General features: G+C 42.2%; 1 protein-coding gene across 2 annotated transcripts in view; it reads left to right on the plus strand.

The window, feature by feature from the left end:
• ZC3H12B (zinc finger CCCH-type containing 12B) overlaps positions 1-17,563 on the plus strand; it is a 102,025-nt gene that overhangs the window by 74,887 nt on the left and 9,575 nt on the right. Inside the window, exons 1-2 of one of the 2 annotated variants that reach the window (XM_050964631.1) lie at positions 12,022-12,215; positions 12,731-13,506. In XM_050964631.1, coding sequence (XP_050820588.1) covers positions 12,896-13,506 — 611 coding nt within the window. In that variant the 5' untranslated portion in view covers positions 12,022-12,215; positions 12,731-12,895. Of the gene's footprint in view, positions 1-12,021; positions 12,216-12,730; positions 13,507-17,563 lie in introns of those variants that run through there. The other variant, XM_050964630.1, reaches the window with a different exon arrangement.

The following is a 17,563-nucleotide window of genomic DNA, read 5'->3' on the forward strand; positions in this document are numbered from 1 at the left end:
GCGTGTGGCCACAGTGGCACAGGTAACAGTTAAAGCTAGCTGACAGAGTACAATCCTTACCACCCCCCTGGGCATGTACTCAGGCGGGTCTCCTAAGCTGCCACTATGGCCAACTTACTATTTTCAGTGGTCTTGCTTGAGCAGAGCTAGTGCATATCTTTGTGCCCACGCTGGGAAGCACACTCCCAGCTATAGTATAGACATACCCTGTATGGGGGTGTCGTAAACAGATAAGTAAGAGTTAATAGAACAGAAGTACTTCATATCTCTTTTGCCTGTAAAGGGTTAACAAGATCAGTGAGCCTGGCTGTCACCTGACCAGAGAACCAATCAAGGGACAGGATAATTTCAAATCTTGAGGGAGGGAAGTTTGTGTGTGTGCTGTTAGAATTTGGTGGTTGTTCTCTCTGGGTTCTGAGAGTGACCAGACGTGCAACCAGTTTTCTCTCCAATCTCCCTGATACAGGTTATTATAGATTCAAAATAGTAAGTACTAGGTGATAAGGTGAGTTAGGCTTATGTTTGTTTTCTTCATTTGCAAATGTGTATTTGGCTGGGAGGAGTTCAAATGTGTATCTCGCTGGAAGGAGTTCAAATTTGTATTTTGCTGAAAGGATTTTAATTTGTACTTGTATACTTAGGCTGGGAGGGTATTCCCAGTGTCTATAGCTAAAAGACCCTGTACCTATTCCATTTTAAATTTACAAAGATAATTTTTACTGTTTTTTCTTTCTTTAATTAAAAGCTTTTCTTGTTTAAGAACCTGATTGTTTTTTATTCTGGTGAGACCCAGGGGACTGGGTCTGGATCCACTAAGGAATTGGTGGGGAGAAAGGAGGGAAGGGGGAGAGAGAAGTTAATTTTATCTCTGTGTTAGGATTACTTTCTCTCTCAGGGAGAGTCTGGGAGGGGGAGAGATAAGGAGGGGGGAAGGTGAATTTTCCTCTCTGTTTTGAGATTCAAGGAGTTTGAATCACAGTGATCTTCCAGAGTAACCCAGGGAGGGGAAGCCTGGGAAAGGCAACGGTGAGGGAAAGGGTTTACTTTCCTTGTGTTAAGATCCAGAGGGTCTGGCTCTTGGGGGTCCCCGGGCAAGGTTTTTGGGGGACTAGAATGTACCAGGCACTGGAATTCCTGGTTGGTGGCAGTGCTACAAGTACTAAGCTGGTAATTGAGCTTAGAGGAATTCATGCTGGTACCCCATCTTTTGGACGCTAAGGTTCAGAGTGGGGAATTATACCATGACAGGGTTAAGGAAAAGGATGCCGTTTCTAGTGGTTTAAAATATTGCATAAATGTTTCTCATAGAATTTAATTAGGTTAAGCCTCTAATACTTTGTTTAAACAAATTACTTAAAATACTTGTTTAAATGAAATTTCTTTATTTGGTGGTTAATAATTTTTAACTTGTATGCTCCCCTTCCACTTCAAAACCTTAAACTTTTAAGACTGCTTCCAAGATCATGAATTTCTGCCTACTTACTTATGACCAGTTTCACACCGGTGAAAGGATTAGGGTTATTTTCCAGGGATCCAGAAATTAGGCATGATACCATTAAATAGCAAAACAAAAAAAAAAAAAAACAAAAAACCCAAAAATGATATTTCAATTTATGTAATCAAGTCAAGATGCAGAAAAATACTTATTTTAAAAAATTCTTGGGAAGGGGATGAGTTGGAAAGATTTTAAAACTTGGATCTGTACTATTCTACTGCGTCTCATTTTGGGCCACATAATTTACATCAGAAATACAAAGCTTAAACTTGAGAAATGTTGTTCTTTGCTGAAGACATTGGGCCATATTATTATCTGGTGTAAATAGGTATAGCTCCATTGGCTTTAGTGGAGTTACACTGATTTACATTAGCTGATGATATGGCCCATTGATAACATATCTCTTTAATCTTTCTACACTGTTATTTTTTGGTATGTTCTTTACTTCAGGTCTGGGTAGACTGAGGGTATGTCTACATCTACAATTTTGCAGCGCTGGTTGTTACAGCTGTATTAGTACAGCTGTATAGGGCCAGCGCTGCAGAGTGGCCACACTTACAGCAACCAGCGCTGCAAGTGGTGTTAGATGTGGCCACACTGCAGCGCTGTTGGGCGGCTTCAAGGGGGGTTCGGGGAACGCGAGAGCAAACCGGGAAAGGAGACCAGCTTCGCCGTGGTTTGCTCTCGCGTTCCCCGAACCACCCTGCAAACCGCAGGGAAGGAGACCTGCTTGCTCGGGGGTTCGGGGAACGAGAGAGCAAACCGGGGAAGGAGACCAGCTTCGCCGCGGTTTGCTCTCGCGTTCCCGGAACCACCCTGCAAACCGCAGGGAAGGAGACCTGCTTGTTCGGGGAACGCGAGAGCAAACCGCGGTGAAGCTGGTCTCCTTTCCCGGTTTGCTCTCGCGTTCCCCGAACCACCCTGCAAACCGCAGGGAAGGAGACCTGCTTGCTCGGGGGTTCGGGGAACGCGAGAGCAAACCGGGGAAGGAGACCAGCTTCGCCGCGGTTTGCTCTCGCGTTCCCCGAACCCCCCTGCAAACCGTAGGGAAGGAGACCTCCTTGTTCGGGGAACGCGAGAGCAAACCGGGGAAGGAGACCAGCTTCGCCGCGGTTTGCTCTCGCGTTCCCGGAACCACCCAGCAAACCTCAGGGAAGGAGACCTGCTTGCTCGGGGTTCGGGGAACGCGAGAGCAAACCGGGGAAGGAGACCAGCTTGATTACGAGAGGCTTCCTCAGGTATGCTGGGATACCTGCTTATTCCACGGAGGTCAGGAAAAGCGCTGGTAAGTGTCTATACTTGATTACCAGCGCTGGATTACCAGCGCTGGATCCTCTACACCCGAGACAAAACGGGAGTACGGCCAGCGCTGCAAACAGGGAGTTGCAGCGCTGGTGGTGCCCTGCAGATGTGTACACCTCCTAAGTTGCAGCGCTGTAACCCCCTCACCAGCGCTGCAACTTTGTGATGTAGACAAGCCCTGAGATGGCAAATTTGAGTCCCAGTTAAACTCCTGTCCCAGGTAGAAAGCTGGATGATAATACCCATATTGTATATTGGAAAATAGCTATTAAATACATGACACAGTAGTTTATTGCAAGTATACCAGAGGAAACAATGTTTGCTGAACCTAAGGAGTTTCCATAATGAAGTAACTGTGTATACACAAGATTGGGGATATGCCCTGGGTGTATGATATTAATAAACAACAAGCGTATGTTTCTAAAAACCTAACTAACAAAACATTGAAATAATCCTTTGTTTGGAATGGAAATCTATCTGTGTATCTATCTAAAAATAAATGAATTAGGGTAAGTTTCTTCAGTAACTTATAGTACTTAGGATGTGATTCTTATTTATCATTTAACAATTCAAACCAAACCCTCATTTCTAGATTGATTGGCTCAAAATTTAGCCTCCTTTTATTTTTTCTTCTCTAAGTTTGCAAAGTTCAAGTAATTCTTTAAGTGTGTAACTATTCTGTCAAGACATGCTTTAAAGCTCTTTTAAAATGCCAGATTTACTGTTCTTCATGTGGAACCCTACAAGAGCACATCACTATGTGCGCATGGTGGAGGGAAGAAATTATTTTATAAGGAAAGCTTGTCATTTAAATTTTCCAAGGAATGAGGAAACTAAAGGTCATGAAAATATTTTGATATGTCGTGTGACTGATTTGGAGTTGCTTTGTAATAATTTTTGAGTACAATATGTTTGTCTGTTCTAAGGGGTTTACCGTGAATATATTGGTTTAGTTTAATAGCAAGCTGTTGCAAGATATGACCTCCCTCAACAAACACTTGGGGGTTATTACCAGACAATGGGGGAGGGCATTTGCCTGGAGGAGATTGACTTGGCCTCCTGCAGAACCCACCAAACTGGTTTTGGACTAACTGGGCTAAAAATAGCATAGGAAGAGAGAACAAAGAACTGGAGCCATAAAACAAGAACTAACACACTCTTTCTCTCTCTCTCGGGTAGTTACTTTTGGGGAACAGGCTGAGACCCAGGCCCCCAGAGGTTTGGGATGTGAGGGAAGATAGGCCTGCCTAGGAAGGAAGGTAGATGTGGGCAGACCTTTTTGTTCTTTTACAAATTCTTTTCTCTTATTGTCATGGCTACAGGGCACACCATACCTTAGGCCCCTTTTTCTATTGGGTGCACCCCTCATATTACAGACCTGGGTTCCTGCACCTTACTTTGGGTGGAACCATGTACACCAGTCACTTTAGACTGGATCTGTCGGCTGCGGCCCCCGTTTCCCAACCATGTTAACACAACAGGCGCAACTAGGTTTAGCACCTGTAAGAGTTTCCCTTCAGGAGCCTGTGACAGTCTGTTTGCAGTAACACAGAAACAGCACTACTCAACAGGGCCGCCCAGAGGATTCAGGGGGCCTGGGGCAAAGCAATTTTGGGGGGCCCTTTCATAAAAAAAAGTTACAAAACTATAGAAAACTGAATTCTCATGGGGGCCCCTGCAGGGCCCGGGTCCTGGGGCAGATTGCCCCACTTGCCCCCCTTCTGAGCACCCCTGCCACTCAAAGAGCCCTACATGCTGATTTCTCCTTATCTATACCTTAATCTTTCCTTGCAGGTATTTGTAAGTTCCCCTTAGACAAGGTAACCCCTCATCTCCCTTTGGGAGAAGCAGACTGTCCTGCTTACATATGTTGTCTCTGTGTTCCTTGGCATCAGTGGGCAGCCAACCTACTTCCTAAGCCCAGCATATTAAGATTTAGGGTTCCCTTTAAACATAGGTTTAGGGCTAGTCTACACTTGAAATGATATAGTGGCACAGCTGCAGTGTAGCACTTCAGTGTAGAGATCACTATAGCAACAGGAAGGGCTCTCCTGTCACTGTAGTTATCCACCTCTTCGACAGGAAGTAGCTAGATCAAAGGAAGACTTCATCTATCAGCCTAGCACTGGCTACAGTGGAGGGCTAGGTTGGCTTAATTACATCACTCAAGGATGTGGATTTTTCACAACCCTGAGCAATGTAGCTGAGTTGACTTTTCAGTGTAGACCTGGTCTCAGACTTGGAAAGAGTAAAACTATCCTTAACATGAATGGAGCCAGATAGGCATTATTCCCCAGTAAACAGCTTCCCTGTTGTTTCTTCAGGACTCTTCTCTGTGTCATTGTTTTGCCTTCCCTGCTTGGTTCCTTTAACCCCTTTGATTATTCAGACAGGAGAATATTTTACAGGTAGCCCAAAAGAGATTATATTTATAAATACTACTACACATAACTGCCTCATTCTCTGCATCTATGTAATTTGTTCTTTTGTTCCTACTGTTAAGATTGAACAATAGACCATTTGAAGAAGGCTGTTTTGAGTCACTGTAATTCATTGGTCCTAAGCTCCCAAATGGAAAAACTAGTTGGGCCTGCTGGGGAAGCATGGTGCAGTAGACCAGGACCCTGTCTAAGACCAAGAGAATTGTGTGATTGCTCCTTAGGGAGGTAAAGGCATGAGGCCTAAGACCTAAGTGGTTGGTCTCAGAGATACCAGAGAAGGGGTCAGAGATGGAACTAGCCCTGTAACCCTAACAATTCTTAATGTTTTCCCTCTCAGTGTTTCTAGGACACTTATTGGTGTTGGTGCATAGCCATGCAGTTCAGAATTATGGAATTAATTTTTCCTTGAGAATTCCTTAAAAACCTAAGAACATTAAAGTTTACTCCTGGGGGAATTCTGCGTCAGTGACTTCTGATGGGGAAGCAAAGGGAAGCCGCAAGAACAATCATGTGCCCACTCCTTGGCAGTGCAGACAGTTCAGTTTGGGCACCCAAAGTAGCTGGTAGAGACATAAATCATAGCCTGAGTGGGAGGGCCCTGGGTAATCGTGTGTATGTGAGAGCGAGAGAGAGAGACTCTGTCCCACTTGCTATTGCAGCACGCTCAGTGTAGAGGGGCAGGGCTTTGGGATATTTCTGAAGAGGTAGGCATGGGGCATGGTCTGTTCCCTCAGGCAGAGGAGAATGTAGCAGCCTGCCTGCTTTGTGAATTGATCCCATTATTCTTAGTGAATTCCCCCAGGAGTATAAAACAGGTGTAAACATTTTAAGACTCCTTTTACATTGTCAAAATGGTATAAAGAAGCCTTATTGTAAAGGACAGTATGGCCTTATCAATGCTTATGGTGCTTTAGTGATTAGAACTGAATTTTTGGACTGAAAAAGCTCCTTATCAAAATGTGCTCCATGAACTGTTTTCTACTGACCTTTTTGGAGATGGTCAGTAGCCAGTATAAATTGTGAGTTTGAGACCCCAGCCCTCACTTGTTCTTCAGTTGCCTATGATGCAGCACTGAGCATATGGCTGCATATGTTTGTTGACTAATAATTAGAAGTAAAGGGTCAATACTAGCTACGTTATTATTAGACAGAGGGGGTTTGGTGATTTCCTCCAATGCTCCCCACTCCCATTCTCCATCCATTGTATTGGAGTTTAAATAAATTACCAACATAATTGAAACTAGCTGGATTATATTGCATTATTTTGACAAAAAATGCAGAATTTTAAAATATTGTGTGCAACATTTTTATTTACTTATTTATTTTTGGTGCAGAATTCCCCCAGGAATAAAAATTGCACTAATCTTTTGTGCATATGCCCATTCTATGGTGTGCATGCACCTGTATGGTAAAGATGGAAGTCTCTTCAGCCATCAATACCCATCGGGTACACATGTCCTCATGCTTCTCTGTGAGGGCATGTAAGGGTGAGGTGAACCTGCCACTATTCAGTTCCTCTCACTGACTCACGGCTTAGAGAGACAGCCCAACAGTTGAAGACTGCCAGCCTTCTTGATAGCCTTACTAACTAGTTCTACAGTTAAGAGAATAGTGATTAGTTTTTAGTAGCTTTAGTAGTTCAGTTGCCTGTTGCAGCCTTTAGATCTTACTTGCTGTAGCATTATTTGATTCACTTAGGTTTAAACACTGCCCTTCATGCTAGGGAGATCTCGCAGCTTTGGATGGATACTGAAAATGCCTCTACTGTCTGGGATAATTGCATATTCCCAGTAAATGTATGATTTGCAAGTCATTCAGTTCCTGAGCTAGGAAGGATAGGGAAGCTCACCTTCAGGTCTTCCTAGTGATCAAGTCAGTGAGACCTGCTTCTGAACCAGGCTCTCTAGACCACCTGTAGAGGGACCTTCTGAGCCAGACTGGCCATGGACTCTTTACCTTCAAGAGCTCCAACTCAAATTACAACCATGATAGTCATAAAGTCTTTGATGACTGCTTCCTTCTCAGTCAGACTGCAGGGAGCTAGAAGCCTCAGGGACAGGTTGCCCACGAGGGGTTTCTCTAAGAGGAAAACTTCCCCGCAGTGCTGAACATTGTCTGACACTTTGTGGCCCAGAATGGTTCTTGTAAATTATTGTGCACTTCTTTTCCTAAAGTTCTTTTGCATTTCTGCTGCTGGAAAGCTTGTCCTGGATTCTCCCACAAAGCTAGTTGCAGTTCTGTGGGTAGCGATTGATGTAAATGAAGTGACATGTGGTCTGATATCTCTGAGTGAAAGGCCTTACGTAAATGTACAGTTTAATAGTATCAAGAATCAGAGGGGTAGCCGTGTTAGTCTGGATCTGTAAAAGCAGCAGAGAGTCCTGTGGCACCTTATAGACTAACAGACATATTGGAGCATGAGCTTTCGTGAGTGAATACCCACTTTGTCACATGCATCCGATGAAGTGGGTATTCACCCACAAAAGCTCATGCTCCAATACGTCTGTTAGTCTATAAGGTGCCACAGGTCTCTTTCCAATTTAATAGTAGTAGCAGTGTTCAGATACTATGGTGACGGGCACTCTCCAACTGCTCCATACTAAAAAATAAAAAGAATTCCTTGTTCAGATAAATCTGTCAGCTTCATTTGTGAAGTGGTTTCTTACTTTGATTATTAAGTTTATTACTCTTAAAATTATTAATAAAATTAGAATAAATTGATAATCTGTACTTTGCCAAATATGGTGGATGCCATTTCAATTCCGTTAAATACAACTTTTTATTATTAGCATCATTTTCCAGAGAACTGATCCTGTCCCATTGACTTTAATGTTAGTGGGATTTGGATATTAGCAACTGTCATGCAGCTTGTTGACAACTTTTTGACAACCTGGGACTGCCACTCTCTATGGAAAGCTCTGGCTACAGGCAGGCTTGTGGGACTGCAACCAGGGAAGAAAGCACTGGGATGTGCCAAGCCTGGGTCCCTAGTGCCAGAGCAGGGTTTCATTGAACAAGAGGAAGACCAATTTTAAAAATAAAATGTTTTTATTATATTAAATAATACTATACGTTTATTTTATATCATTATAATTAGTACTTGTCAGCACTTCCACTATCGGCCTTCTAATTTTAGTGGCTGTTACATTTCTTTCTATGGAACAATTCTTTTATCATATTTTTACGATGGAAAAGCTAGTTCGGGTACTTTTTAGCTTCAAAATAAAAAGGAAGTTAACAGTTTCAGACACTATATTGATTCTAATTATGTTGTCTGTGCAATAATGTTTTTTTTTTTCAAGAAAGATTCTGATACTTATTTTTAGCCAACAGACTTAGTCAATCACTGTACATCAGGGGAGTAATTCTCATATTGCTCTCTGATGTGTTAGACCACAGAAGCTACAAAAGAACCACTTTGATCTCTTGGGGAGCAGGAATCTGTTTTAAAAAAAAGTTTCTGAATGCAAATATATGATAGATGCTCTTCTGGATAAATAATTCACTTACTTGGTTGAGTTCTTATGTGTTCCCTTGATAATTTTTTCTTTCTTTTAATCCCTGCTCTCATTCTAAAGGGATGGAAGATGAATGAAAGGGAGTGAAGAAAGGAACATGAAAGAGATGTAAATTTCCTCTAAGTGGTGTTAATGTTCCTGACATAAAACGCAGCCAACTCTAGTCTCTTTTTTGGTCTTTCAGTGTCTCGTCTAAGGCCAGGTCTGCATGACAGACCTATATTGATATAACTACATCGCTCGGGGTGTGAAAAATCCACACTCCTGAGCGACATAATTACATCAACCTGACCCCCTGTCTAGATAGCACTATGTCGAAGGGAGAGCTTGAGCTTCTCTTGTTGACATAGCCACTGCTTCTCCGGAAGTGGATTAACTACACCAATAGGAGAAGCTCTCCCATTGGCGTAGTAGCATCTTCACTAAATCACTAGCGCTATACATGACAACAAGCCCTTATATACACCACCACCCCAGTCTAATGGCAGTACAGCTCACTGGGAGAGGACACCTTTGTCTGAGTCTCAATTAAGGCTGTGAGGAGAGAATAGGTTCCAAAAACTCTTTGCCTTTCAGCACCTCTCCTTAGTGGTTATCAGATTCTCTGTCCTTTGGGGCCATTGCCATAAAATTATCTGTGCAACAATAATCTTAACAAAAACAAGATTTAATAAAAACAGAAAATGAAATTAAAAGAAAAGAAATGGTTTGTGTAACATCTAGATAAATATTTCTCATAAACTAAATATAGAAAGCGTTTTCATTTTAGTTGTAGAGGAAAAAGAGAAAAATAAATAGTTCAGATTTCTTGAAAGCAATCCTCTCTGAACAATCTGTTCACCCTGTCAGTTTCTCTTTTTGATCAGATAGCAGCATCCTCTTATTAAGCCCCCTGATCCAGGGCTAGCTACTTCCACCATTTTCAAATCCGTTTTGTCCAGTTAGCTATACATACATTAGGATTTGGACTCATCATTTTTTCTAGGCATGGATTGTTCAGGATACAAAGTTCCTTTTATAATTATTAATAACCATCTTTCAAATGCTTAGCCTACTTCAGATATCACTTTTCACAGACCACCTTGTCTAGTTGTTTCTGGTTAATCAAGTTTCTTGTTAAAATACCCTAAGCAATTTTTTTGACCAAGAAACACTAACTATGGGTAAGGTCCCCAGGCCCTCTGTCAAAATATTGCAGTGTACTTCCTTGTTTCAGGAATTTTAAATGAGTTATGAGCACAAAACAACAAGCCCAAGACAGTTCTCTCAGAGGGCCCTTGTGCATCTCTGTAGTGACTCCTGCCTATCTGCTAGCCTACCATATAGTGATTTTTAACAGGTTGTGGCTTGTCAACTTGATTGGTTACAGTGGTATACTGAAGCATGTAGGGAAGCATGTGATCTGGGTTTTCAGTACTCAGTCTGCAAAAGAACCAGTCTGGAGCAAGGTGGGTTGAGTTGTCTCTCTGCCTTAGGTTGCAGTCTGCTGTGCTTCTCTCTGTGTTTGGTTGTTGTGTGTTAGATTTCTGTATTCTGAGAAATAAAGTGGTGTTATGTTGCAGCCTTTCAGGAAAAATGTTTGTTTGTTTCTAGATTTGGATCACTTGATGATTATCTTGTTCTGTTCATTCCCTCTCGGGCACTTAGCATTGGCCACTGTCGGAAGACAGGATACTGGGCTTGATGGACCTTTGGTCTGACTCAGTATGACCATTCTAATGTTTTAATTCTTTGTGTATGCCATAAATATAACAGTTTTATGTGATGGCGAAGCCTTGCAGAAAGGGACTGAAGGGGACTAAGGAAATGTCTATGTGGTAGAGTAATACGCACTATGTGGGGCGTGATTTCTGAAGTGCACTAACATATTGTGCATATGCCATTCCATTGATGGTGTTCATGTGCCTCATATAGTAAAGAGAGGTGTCTTTTCAGCCATCAGTACCCAATCCTTATAGCTCCAACATGGCCCAGCCAATTCTGATTCACAAATCTATTGAGTCTCTCAGTATCTTAGCCCAGGACCTTACCTCTGCTTCCAGACCTGTGTAAGAACCAGGGACAGATTCCACACCTGAACCTAGCATCCCCTGCACCTCACTGCATGCAGGCTGGATGGATGTAATCAGTAGAGCAGCCTGCACTTCCTCAGTTATGGAAGTTACGATTAGCTGTAGAAAGGACAAGACAAACTTACCTGTCAAAATGGATAAGGTGCTCTCACTGGTGCCAGTGGAAATAATTGATTCCACATTACTCTTCAATCCTGCAGACTCTCGATTTACTCAAACTAAAGATCTTAGCTTGATCATGGCGCACCTAGTGGTGATCTCATCTTGCCACCTACTGATTGAGGATCACACGACCGTGGTAAGGTTCATGAGAGTCCTAAGTAAAGTATTCCCACCTATCAAAGACCCACCTTGGGACTTGAAATCTAGAGCTCACAGCATTCATTGGACTCAACTGCAAGCCCCTGGTTGCCTCGTCTCTATTACACCTGTCAGTGAAAATGGAATTTTTGATAGTGATAACTTTGGCCAGAAGAGTAGGAAAGATTCAGGTGTTCATGACTGACCTTCCATATGCAGTATTCTACCCAGATAAGGTATTAATGAAGACATATCCTAAATTTCTTCCTAAAGTAGTCACAGGCTTCCATCTCAACCAACTAGTATACCTACCAGGATTCTTTCAAAAATCTCATGCATCCAAATCTGAGGCAATCTTGCATACATTAGATGTGAGGAGAGCCTACTACCTGAATAGAATGAAACTGTATTGAACATTGCCAAACTTGTTTGTCTTCGCTGAGGGAAAGATGAAGGGCTCTGTGGTTTCAGTCCAGAGACAGTGTAATGGGATTTCTGATTGTATTAAAACGTGATGAGGTGACCAAGGTAGAGACACCAGCTACAATCAGGGCCCCTCCACTAACGGTGAAAATTGTATCAGCAGCATCACTGAGAAACTTAATATCTGACATTTGTAAAGCTGCTGCTTGTGTGTGAATCCGCATGTTCACTTGATACTATACCTGAGAAGTCTCTAAATCCAACACAACATTTTAATCATTATTTTGTTAACTGCTTAAACTTATACCTCCTAAATATGATAACTGCTGGAGTCACCATCAGTGGGATGGGCATATAGACAATCACTCAAAGGAGAAAGGAAAGTTACCCATGTAAAATAACTGGAGTTTGAGATCTATTGTCCGTATGTACATTCCACAACCTGCCCTTTCATCCCTTATACTTCAGAGACCTCTTGTAAGGGATTCTGCATTGAGAAGGAACCAAATGTTGGTGCAGAAGCACGAGCACTGAAGAGCACATCTATGCCCTACAAGTACTGCTGGCCAAAAAGAGTTCCATCTCTACTACAAAGCGCGTGCACATCGTCAGTGGAATGCACATATGCACAACACAGCTCGAAGAACTCCAGTTATTGTACATGGTAAGTAGTTTCACTTCCCTAATGTGCTTTAATGGAGTGCTGTTTGTAAAACAGTACTATGTTAAAGTGCACCAGGGAACTTCTAGTGTGCAGTACATTAGTGCACTTTGGAAATTACAACCCTGTAGTTGCACATTACCCCATTGTGTAGACAAGCCCTAAGTTACAATTTATGTTCTCCAGAACCCTGCTAGCCATGGTGCAGGCATGTAAAGACCTCATTAGTAAAAATAATGGATAGTCAATTTCTATGCTTCTGTATGCTCATACCATATTACTCATTCCCAAAAGCTCCTATGACAGGCAATAAACTGACAGTGTTTTTACTTCAACTGTAAATTTATTGTGTTGGAAGTGTAGTAGTATTGCCATTAAGTTATATATATAATTACACACAATTAAATTGAAATCTGAATGGTTGGGGATCTCTCATGCTTTCTAAATAAAAGTATGGTAGTCAAACCTTTTTGAAGAATTTGACAAAAGCTAATTGTGTGTGTGTTTTGTTTATTTAGGATTATATATTGGCTTTGTATACACTAGCACATATCAAGCAAGACAGATGAACTCCAGCCTTGTGTGCACTTTCAATTAGCCTACAAGATGCAATTTAGTATGAATCGCAGGCAGCTTTGGAAGTGAAAGAGAAGTCTGAGATCTCTGGCTGGAAGCTGAACGTGATGACGGCCTGGTCTATGGTGGAGAAGTTGAAAATGGAGAAGAGGCATTCCAAAGAAGAGAGGAATGTGGAACAGGATGCTGGGGACTACAGTGCTGATTCTGAGGAATGGACAAGCTCAGAAAGTGAGCCTGAACAACCATGCTTCAAGAACAGCTGTAGCAATACTCAGTGGAGGGAAAAGGAAATTTCTACTAAACCACATAGGCAACTCTGTCGCTCTCCTTGCCTGGATCGTCCAAGTTTCTCACAGAGCAGTATCCTTCAGGACTTGAAACTGGAAGAGTGTAAAATAAACTTGGACAAGGAATACCAGGCTAAAATGGATTTTGCTTTAAAGCTTGGGTATGCTGGAGATCAGATCCAGGCAGTGCTGAACAAGTTGGGAGCAGATGCTCTAATCAATGATATTTTGGCAGAACTCGTGAGACTTGGCAGCAAAGGTGAATCAGAGGGACAAGGCAGTGTCGGCAGTAGCAGTGGTACTCTGGTGCCCAGGGGTCCTTGCCCAAAGGAAATAGCCAGCCCTGAACTATCACTTGAAGATGAAGTAGTGGATAACACTGACAACTTAAGACCAATTGTCATTGATGGAAGTAACGTGGCTATGAGGTAGGCCTCAGTGTAACCTTTTTTCAAATAACCCACACCAGTATGTTTATATATAAATATTCAATTTGAATGACAAAATCATGTTTTGTTGACTATATGCTCCTGTTTAACTTCGTTTCTTTCACCCACTGTTCAAAATATGTTGATACTCCTCTTTTTGCTATCCCTACCCCAGAAATGAGCTCCCTCCATATCATTCTTTTTTGCAGTCCTCTGCTCCCATAAATCTATTAATTAACCAATAAATAAGAGTTTAGTTATACTGCAGCAAAGGTTTTAAGTTTTTGAAACACTTTATCAGTCTTGTTCTAAAATATCTAATGGCAGCTTGGACGTCAGAGTGGATGGAAGAGTTGTTTTAAAAGAAGCTTGATAGTCAAGACTGGTAGTCTCAGCTAAGTGTGCTTTTTCAATATACAGTGCTTAACATGGGGGAAAGGGTCTATCTTTGGTCTTGTTCAGCTTGAAACAGGAGGAAATTCCCTAGCCAGACTGTGTGGTGTGGTTCACTAATGTCAAGATAAGCAGTGCTTATCCAACAGGCATTCTTTATTATTGCTGTCTCAATTTTCTTTTAAAGAACTCTCAACCTGAATTTTTTTGAACTAAATTCAGAAAATTGCATTTTTTTGATAAAATACATTTAAAATTTTATGCTTTGAAATAAATTAAAAAATTCATTTTGAAGTTCTTTATAAAGGCTTTTCTGCTTCTGTGTTGCTGGTTGAATGGGTATTTTGGATGGGCTTAATAATAAGACAGACATTTCTCTGCTCAATTGTTCTCCCACCCCTTTTTCCCCCTGTACTGATATCTCCCTGCTACATCTTCAGTTTCAGCTTTTCTGCTGAGCACTATGTTACAGAGCCTGGGGAAGAGCATGCATGTGAACTGTCTGCTGCATAGTTCATAACTTATATCATCCTGACCATCAACAAAACAATGGAATTGACTGTACACAAAGTAATCTTTAAAAAAAAACCATATATATTTATATATTTTTTTTCTTTAATCACGTTCATTTAAAGTAATCTTGGGTGTTACTTGTGACAATAGTGGGTATAAGGCCTCATCTACGTGATGCACGTGGATGTGGCTATATTGGTATAAAGTTGCTTTATACTGGTATTTCTGTACGTTGTGGAATACACTGTGCTGTTAAAAGGCATGTTTTATACCAGTGTAACTGTGTCCACATTAGAGATTGAGCCAGTGTTTAAAAAAAAAAAAAAACAACTCCTGAAGTAATTATAATAGTACAAAATATGTATTGACCAGCAGTTCTCAAATAATGGGGCCTGCCTTCCTTGGAAGGCACAGGAATGTGTTAAGGGAGTTACATGCTGTGAGCTTTAGCATCTGCTGTCAGCCCAAGGCACCTGGGGATTGTGCAGAAAGGCTGTAGGGGGGCAGGGGGAGATAAAAGGAATAGCTGGAGCGCCATCACCAGGGAGGGTCACATGCCCCTCAGCAGACACCTGGGGGGGGTCTCGCACAGTCAGAAAGGAACCGTAGCGGCGAAGGAGCAGAATGCCAGTAGCTCCTCTGGTGCGGCTGTACTGTCCCCATCCCTTTCATGCAGCTGCCTCACCTGGGTCTATACAGCTCCGCCAGAGGACAGGGGTGGAGGCGGTACCAGTACAGCTGCACTGGAGGAGCTGCCTGTGTGGGGCCACCCAATGGTCCCATGTTCTGCTCCTTTCACCGCTGCGGTTCCTGGGAAAGCCCTGTGGTTCAGTTCACTGCTGAACTGAACTGCAGGGCTCTCCCAGGAACCACAGCTGGGATTCAGCACCCCATGCTGGCAGCTCCTCTGGTGCGGCTGTACCAGTACTGCCCTCATCCCAGTGCTCTGGCGAGAGCTGTACAGACCCCAGGAGACACAGCTGGGTGGAAGGGCTGGGGGAAGTACAGCCTCCTTTTGCCTGAAATCAATATCCAGTGCAGTGGGAGGACAGAGCCTCCCCCCACCCCCAAGTAATGTGGTATGGGGATTGGATGGGAAGAGCATGGGGGCCCAGGCTGGGGGTGGGGAGGAGTGATGTGGGGGGTCATGTGAGAGCTCACATGCCCGACCTTTAGCTGGTGCCTCCCTTTATGTCCCCCTCATGAGTCTCCCACCTTCCCCTCCTCACCCCTTCAATCCCTCACAGGGAGGTGGAGCGGGGGGGGGGGTCTCCAGTTGTCAGCCCCCAGTGGCAGCAGTAGCACAAAAGGAAGGGTAGCAATGGGACGTTAAGTCTGCTGTGAAAATTGATATTTGTTAATGTCACTTTTCACATTGCCATCCTTACTTCTATGCTGCTGCTGGTGTAGTGTTGCCTTCAGAGCTGTGTGCCCATCCAACAGTCCCTGCTCTCTGTTCTGCCTTCCGAGCTAGGCAGTTGTACATTTTGGAGGAGAGGGAGTGTAAATGACTACAGACATAAGGAAGGGGGGGGCCTGATCAAATAAGTTTGAGAACCACTGGTATAGACAGAAATATTATTTTCAAATTGATGGTATCCCTTTAATCAACATGGTAAGAATAAAATAGTAAATACTTTTCATGTTTGTTTCTTGGACAATGTAGCTAAATTGCCAAATAAGTTACATATTTAGGACCATATTCTGTCTGGTAAAAATAGCAGCATCTCCCCAGTTTAAATACTTTGCTAAACAGAGCTGAACTTGGTGCTTAGACTCCCTTTGCTGGTCCCTATGCAGCAAGCTCTTTAAGAGCAGATTTTCATTTTGAAGTGAACACATGGGATTAATGTTCAAATGTTTAGCTTTGGTCTGGTACTTTCTCCAAATTCTGGAACTATCAAAGATATCCAGTCTAATATAGAGAACTTGCCCAGAAATAGGACCACGTGATTTTCAGTCACTGACTTTGCTTTTGACACTCTCCTCCAATGGCTTTTTATCAAAGAGACGTATATGCATTTGTTCTAGTATTTCACTAGATATTTTTTCGTAGCCCTTCATATTGTATAAGTATGGATTATTAAAGTTGTGTGGTTTTAGACTATGTTGATCAGCTATCATTTTAATTATGATATTGGTATTAGTAAAACAGACCACATGCAAACATTCATTTCTTTATACAGTTTGAGACTGCAGTTCTCAAACTTTTGTACTGGTGACCCCTTTCACATAGCAAACCTCTGAGTGTGATCCTCCCTTATAAATAAAGAACACTTTTAAATATATTTAACACCATTATAAATGCTGCAGGCAAAGTGGGGTTTGGGGTGGAGGCTGACAGCTCGCAACTCTCCCATGTAATAACCTCATGACCCTCTGAGGGGTCCTGACTCCCAGTTTGAGAATCCCTGCAGTAGAACCTCAAAGTTACAAATACCAGAGTTACGAACTGACAGGTCAACCACACACCTCATTTGGAACCAGAAGTACACGATCAGGCAGCAGCAGAGACAAAAAAAAGCTAATACAGTACAGTACTGTGTTAAACATAAAAGGGGGGGGGCAGTTTTTAAAAAAAAGATTTGACAAAGTCAGGAAACTTTTTCTGTGCTTGTTTCATTTAAATTAAGATGGTAAAAGGCAGCATTTTTCTTCTGCATAGTAAAGTTTCAAAGCTGTATTAAGTCAGTGTTCAGCTGTAAGCTTTTGAAAAAACAATCATATCATTTTGTTCAGAGTTATGAACAACCTCCATTCCCAAAGTCCTCATAATTGAGGTTCTGCTGTGTTACTTTTGAGCATGAAAGAGGATGTCTTGATGAGCTTTTTAGAATTCATGGCATTGCCTTTGTCTTTCCCTAAAACTATAGTTTTAACAAAGGTTAAGATTCATAAAGATCGCTCATAAACAGTTTCCTTTATTCCTTCCCCAAAAAAGTTTCATAAAACTTTTTAAAACTAATTTTACAGTATATTGTATAAAGCCTGTGAGATACTCGACAACACATCTATGCATAAGGGGGAAAAAATACACACAATGACAAATCTGCTGGGAACACAAGACTTTGATTGAAGTATGTTTTCAGGTGTGATGCACACCTGCTCTAAGGAAGTGGCAAGGTGTATATTTCAGTGGATGGGGTCTTCT

The sequence above is a fragment of the Gopherus flavomarginatus genome, chromosome 8, assembly GCF_025201925.1.
Source record: "Gopherus flavomarginatus isolate rGopFla2 chromosome 8, rGopFla2.mat.asm, whole genome shotgun sequence".
Taxonomy (NCBI): Eukaryota; Metazoa; Chordata; order Testudines; family Testudinidae; genus Gopherus; species Gopherus flavomarginatus.